Source organism: Terrapene carolina, unplaced genomic scaffold, assembly GCF_002925995.2.
Source record: "Terrapene carolina triunguis isolate 2854851 unplaced genomic scaffold, T_m_triunguis-2.0 Scaffold50763, whole genome shotgun sequence".
Classification (NCBI taxonomy): Eukaryota; Metazoa; Chordata; order Testudines; family Emydidae; genus Terrapene; species Terrapene triunguis.
Genome location: NW_020715114.1, coordinates 1 through 6239, shown reverse-complemented (window position 1 = coordinate 6239; position 6239 = coordinate 1). Strand labels below are relative to the sequence as shown.

The window sequence follows — 6239 nt, the reverse complement described above, 5'->3', positions numbered from 1 at the left end:
GGAATATTCAGAACGCTAAAGGTATTTTACACCAAAATTAAGATATCACTATATAATCAGATGGTATTTCCACTTCACACTTAAACAGTTTTCTGTCACCAATTATGATGTACTCAGTTAATATTCAACAGACACTATTCCAGACCAGGGTGGATAAAAATCAATGATTTAAAAAAAAAATTTAAAAATCAGATTTTTTTAATTTAAATTGGATTTTTTTGATAAAATGCTTTTTCAGAAAAAAACCTATCTAAAGGTAGTTTTAATTAAGATATCTTTGCACTATAATGTATCTCATCATGGAATAGGGATTATAAATTCTAATTCTATAGTATGAGACAATATATTCATGTCATGTTTAAGAAAAGTTTTGTAAATGAGTTCCAATAGTTCATGGATTAGGAACCCAATCTTATGTGGTTACAGGGGCTTCTGTATATATTATTTAGGTTAATCTTTCTATCTACCCAATGGGACTCAGTGCTCAGTCTAGAAGATACCCTCAGAGATGCTTAGTTTTACAGTTCTCAAACTGTGGATTTGTGTCTCCAGAGGTAACATGCTTGTTAACAGCAAAAATGTTTTTCTATATATAGAAAAACATTTTTGCTGTATATATATATATATATCGGTGAGAAATAGCAGACCTTCAACTCTATTGTCCCTCTGCAAATTTGTGTACACAGAGTCAATCCCTTACCTCTCTCTAAAAGTGCAAAGTTTCAAAAAGTTCAATGAAGATTGTTGGGGACGGAATAGATCTGGACACGGAGAAGTCTGGAGATAAATGTGAGAAGTGAGGGACATATGCTTGTTTTGTTCAACTATTATCTGTTTGCTGTTGAAGAAAAAAATCCAGAATACTTAACGTTGTTGTTTTAGTTAAATAAAACAATGTAAATGTCTGTCTGGTGATGTTCTCCTCCTAATACAGCATGGCAAGAAAATCCTCCAAATATTAATTATTAACCTATTGAATTAGAGATAGTTCACCTCCCAATGACTTCATAAATATCTGCTTCAGTTACCTTTGGTAAATTAAATAACCAATCATTCATTTTCTGATATAGCTGTAAAACTAATCTGAAAAGTTTTCAAAATAAATCACTGTTTAAAAATGTATAGTATGTACCTTCTAAAAATGAAACCTACATCTATCTCTGAGTTGTGAAGAATATGTATTAAAGTTATAATAACCAACAAGAATGCACTTTTATGTAGAAAACCATGATTAAATCGAGTCTTCCTGACTAGTGATTTAAATCAATTTGGTTTAAATCAAATCCACCCTGCTGGCTAGCCTTGATGTAAATCTGTCTAGAGGGTGTTACCCAGGAACACAACAGGTTTGAGATACACACAGCTAAGTTTCATAACTTCATATACAATGATGATACATGCACACAAACAGGATAATCATACTTAGCAGACTATAACTTTTCCAATGATACCTTACATGACATATGTACAAGATTTATCGCAATTGCGCAATGCATTGCAATTGTGCAACACACAATACATGGTCACCTTCTTTTATACAGCATCACACCACCTGTAAAGTCTTTGTTGATGATGAGATCCAGAAAGAACCTAGCTCAATGTTTACATTCAAAATTGACTTTGCAGAGCCGGCGGTTTAATTTAAAAAGTAATCTAAGCAGATTGGACCTGGAAAATCTTTGAAGCTTCAAAGATAGAACTCCACTACCCTTTTTAGTGATACTTGACAGAAAACAGTACTCCAGCTTTACATGTGTTCTATTAATGATTTGAGACAATTTTCATTTGACATTTCAGTTCACTCAATCAGAGATTGGCTCATGTAATTATCAAGAATTTTGGTGTCTGAGTTGGAAAAAATCTTATTTTTATAGGGCATTCTGCTTCAGCTGTTTGGGGGATCAAGAAAAGATTTCAGTCATACCGGAAGAGGCAATTTTCGTGCTGAGATCAACATTCTTCTGTGTGGTGATCCTGGCACTAGTAAATCACAGCTGCTTCAATATGTCTATAACCTGGTTCCTAGAGGCCAGTACACATCCGGGAAGGGCTCTAGTGCAGTTGGTCTCACTGCATATGTAATGAAGGACCCAGAGACAAGGCAGCTGGTTCTGCAGACAGGTGCTCTGGTTCTCAGTGATAATGGCATTTGCTGTATTGATGAATTTGATAAAATGAATGAAAGTACAAGATCAGTACTGCATGAAGTAATGGAACAACAGACTCTTTCTATTGCCAAGGTAAGACTCTAGCTCAACATTGTACCACGCTACCCAGGTTAATATCTGTTAGATGATTAAATGAGATAATTGAAAAGGTAACATAGGAATTGGAGATAAGACTATTGACAGAATTGGATCACTTAAAACCTCAGAGTTGAATGACAGTATAGATGTTGGAGCTGTATTTCAGTGATAACATTCAGTATGTTGCAGACTCAGTATATATGGCTGCACACTGCATGTAATACTCCTTCCAGATAACCTTGTTCCATTTTGTACCAAAGCTTTTGTAATGAGGTTGTTTCTCTTGATCTAGAGAACCCTTTTTATAAAGCATTTTTGGTGAACCCAGCAAGAGTTAATTCTTTAAAGTCTTTCATGTTAGAATAAGTGAGTCTTGGGACTCTTAACATAGCTGCGGGAATCTTCCTTCCACTAGGAAAGGTTGTTTGCTCTCAAATACGTTTCCTTTTGACAGGCTGGAATTATTTGCCAACTGAATGCTCGCACTTCTGTCCTAGCAGCTGCTAACCCTATAGAGTCGCAGTGGAATCCAAAGAAAACTACTATTGAAAACATCCAACTTCCTCATACGTTGTTATCCAGGTATTACAATTAGACTTCTAGTTCCATGCTGCATGCTTTGTTTTTACAAAACAACTTTCTACCTCTTCCTGTATAAATCGTTTATTTTTGTGTGTGTGTGTGTGTGTGTGTGTGTTTGTGTGTGCGCGCGCTCGTGCGCGCAGGAACTTATTCATTGGGGGTGGCATTTGCAATGTAGAAAGCTGAAGTTTTTTTCTAAATTTACCTTAAAAGTAATGTTCTTAACTAATACTCTAGCAAAGGACTGTAAATGGCTGACCAGTTTCTAGTATATAGTGCTTGGTATTGAATAATGGCATTTGGCAGTGTCTCTAAGGTTTTGTTGTATCCATTGTTCTGCTTGTTTCAAGATTGTGTCACTGCACAGGCACTGGGATTTTAAAATCTCAAGTATTTTACATTTAGTTCTAAGGGCATGTATCTACGCTGGAGCTGGAGTGTAATTTCCAGCTCAAGTAGATATACCTGCTGTAGTGGTCATCAAGCTACAGTGCTAAAGAAAGAAGTGTAGCCACAGCAGTGCAAGCAGTGGGACAGGATAGGTGCTCCAAGCATGATCCCATCTGAAAGTGCATACTCGGGCAGCTAACCTGGGTATGTCTATCCAAGCTGGAAGTTACACCTCAGCTCCAGTGTAGACATACCCTGAGGCCTTGGCTACCCTCGGGACTTCACAGTGCTGCCGCGGCAGCGCTGGGAAGCGCGAGTGTAGTTGCGCTGCCAGCGCTGCGAGAGAGCTCTCACAGCGCTGTATGTACTCCACCTCTCCGAGAGGAATAGCGTGCAGCGCTGTGAGCGAGCGTGCAGCGCTGTACTCGCTGCGCTCAGGGGGGTGTTTTTTCACACCCCTGAGAACAGCAAGTTGCAGCGCTGTACACCGCCAGTGTAGCCAAGGCCTGAGTTGCCTTTTCTTCCTGTCAAACTGTGTTAGCAGCTGGAGTAATTATTTAATAAACAATGATAGAGGCATCACATCTTAGGAAGAGTATAAAAAAATTAGTCTTTCAGCCATTGCATGCTTTACAAATTAAGAAGCCAAATATAATAGTATACAAGTGTATGGTTTGTATTCCTCTGTCAAGTGTCACCCTAATTTCTGGTTTTTTGGTAGGCCGGAGCCTATTGATGATAAATTAAGATTTTTAACCTCTCACCATGAGGCACCTTAGAACTCTTTTAGGCAGTGTAGAAAACAAGTAACTGTGGATGATTATGAGCATCTAATTCCATTGCTTTAATAAATTGCAGGTACTTGTCATCTTTTGAAATCTAATCTGACTAAAAATATGCCCATCACATCCTTCTCAGAATACAGTTGCAACCATGAATTATTCAATACATTAAGTAGATCAACTTCAAATACGTGTAAATAGATTCCCCCTCAAGATCAAACTGGAAGCATGTGTAGACTCCATCACCTCATCACACAGAAGCTTGAGTAAATGAAGTTTACACTATGCCTTCAAGGTCCCAGCCTTCAGAGGTTGTTAGATGAATGATGGGAGAAAATTCCATAGTTGGAAGCCCCCTGAAAACATCCTACCTTCAAATATTGAACTCTGTAGACCGAAAGCAAAATGACATTTTCACTCTTTTTTTTTTAACTTCCTGAGAGTATCCTGTACTCCTGATGTAATGAATAAAATGTCAGATTTTAGATTTCAGACAGCTTCCGCTTGGTTGATCAAAATCATAAAACCAAGTAGTGTAAATGGTAGAAAAAGTTTATGCACTAACTATTGGATCTTTATTCCATGCAGATTTGATCTGATCTTTCTAATGTTGGACCCTCGTGATGAAGCCTACGACAGACGTCTTGCTCACCACTTGGTTGCTCTGTACTACCAAAGTGAAGAGCAGGTGGAAGAAGAGTACATGGACATGGCAGTATTGAGGGATTACCTTGCGTATGCTCGTAGCTATGTTAATCCTAGACTAAGTGAAGAAGCAAGTCAGGCCCTTATTGAGGTAAAAAGTTGTGGATGTGAAATTTAAAGTAAAAGATTTAAAAAGAGAGGGGGGAAAAAACCTTCCTGTGGGATAAGATGTACCAGAACTGTGTACACCATTTCCTTTATTATTAAGCTCTTAACATAGATTTTAAAAAGATTTCATGTATTGACTATTCTCCTTCCTTTTAATCCTGCATGGAAGTCATCGTGTGCTAACCAGTCTGTCCCAGAGCAGGTTTCCTGTACTCTTACAGGGCCATCACATCATTTCAGTAGAACTTGAACTTTCTCATGCTTTTGTGTAGATATTCCTTGGCAGATAGTAGTGATAGGCTTTAGCATTCTATATATTCTTTTGTGGTTTGAGACCAGATTTAGCTATTAATGATAACTGTCTCAATAACTGCACCTGTATTTCCCCCTCCATGATTCACTCTGGAAATGCCCAGTCAAGTCTCCAGCCATCATCTGTCTCTGGATAGGGACCCTTCTCACAGGGGATATTAAGGCTGCACAGCTCCCTGACATCCACTGTGATGTCCCCAGCAAGCCAATCTACTTAAGGACCAGCCCGTGTGCATTGCTTTCTCTGAGGACAAGAATAGTGATTTTTACCAGTCACCCCACAGCTCTTCCAAGCAAACATTTATCCACAGGGCAAAAGCATTATAGAGAAAACAAAAACAATAAACAGATTTAAATCCCCCGCTAAAGGTCACTAATTTTCCGAATGGGGAGGCTGATGGGCCCACCTCCCTTTCACCTTTCCGCAAAGAGGTGGGGCTTCCCCTTGGGCAGCAAGTTATGTCCATTTGCTGAATCAAAACGAAGGCCATGAGTTGGGCTCATCCTCTTATACCAAAGCCCTTTCTTTGTTTCCTAGTCTCTGGAAAACACAGTCTGACCCAGTCTATGCAAACCACCACCGGGCGTGGAACTTTTCTGGAAGAGTTTAACGTTCATGAATTTAATACAATGATCCCCAAAGATACTGTGTAGGGTTTCAAGAATACTCTGCCCAATTTATTATGGCTTTTTTACAGGATCAAGCATGAGGAGAGACATACTAGCTGTGGTAGATGTCAGTCATGGCAAGGGAAATAGTGAAGATGTATACGGCATTTATATTTAAGGGGATACACAATATTTGGAATTTTTTTTCCCAGGCTGATAATCCTCTGAAGGATGGAGTCTGGATACATCCTACATAATACATTTGTGAATTACTCATACCCCTTCCTTTTCCTTCAGGCTTATGTGGACATGAGAAAGATTGGCAGTGGTAGAGGAATGGTTTCTGCATACCCCACCAGCTTGAGTCTTTGATCCGTCTGGCAGAAGCTCATGCTAAAGTACGTTTTTCCAACAAGGTTGAAACAATTGATGTTGAAGAAGCAAAACGCCTCCTTCGGGAAGCTCTGAAACAGTCTGCTACTGATCCAAGAACTGGCATTGTGGA

General features: G+C 38.8%; 1 protein-coding gene across 1 annotated transcript; it reads left to right on the top strand.

Annotated features, from left to right (window-relative positions):
• Positions 1–1874: 1874 nt before the first annotated feature.
• Positions 1875–6234, top strand: LOC113405136 (DNA replication licensing factor mcm4-B-like; the record flags this gene model as incomplete). The annotated part of the gene is given in 5 exon segments (XM_026647026.1): positions 1875–2240; positions 2701–2828; positions 4589–4796; positions 6032–6086; positions 6089–6234. Coding segments are annotated over 5 exon segments (903 nt in total), but the record flags the coding sequence as incomplete, so codon positions are not given.
• Between the last annotated feature and the right edge of the window lie 5 nt (positions 6235–6239).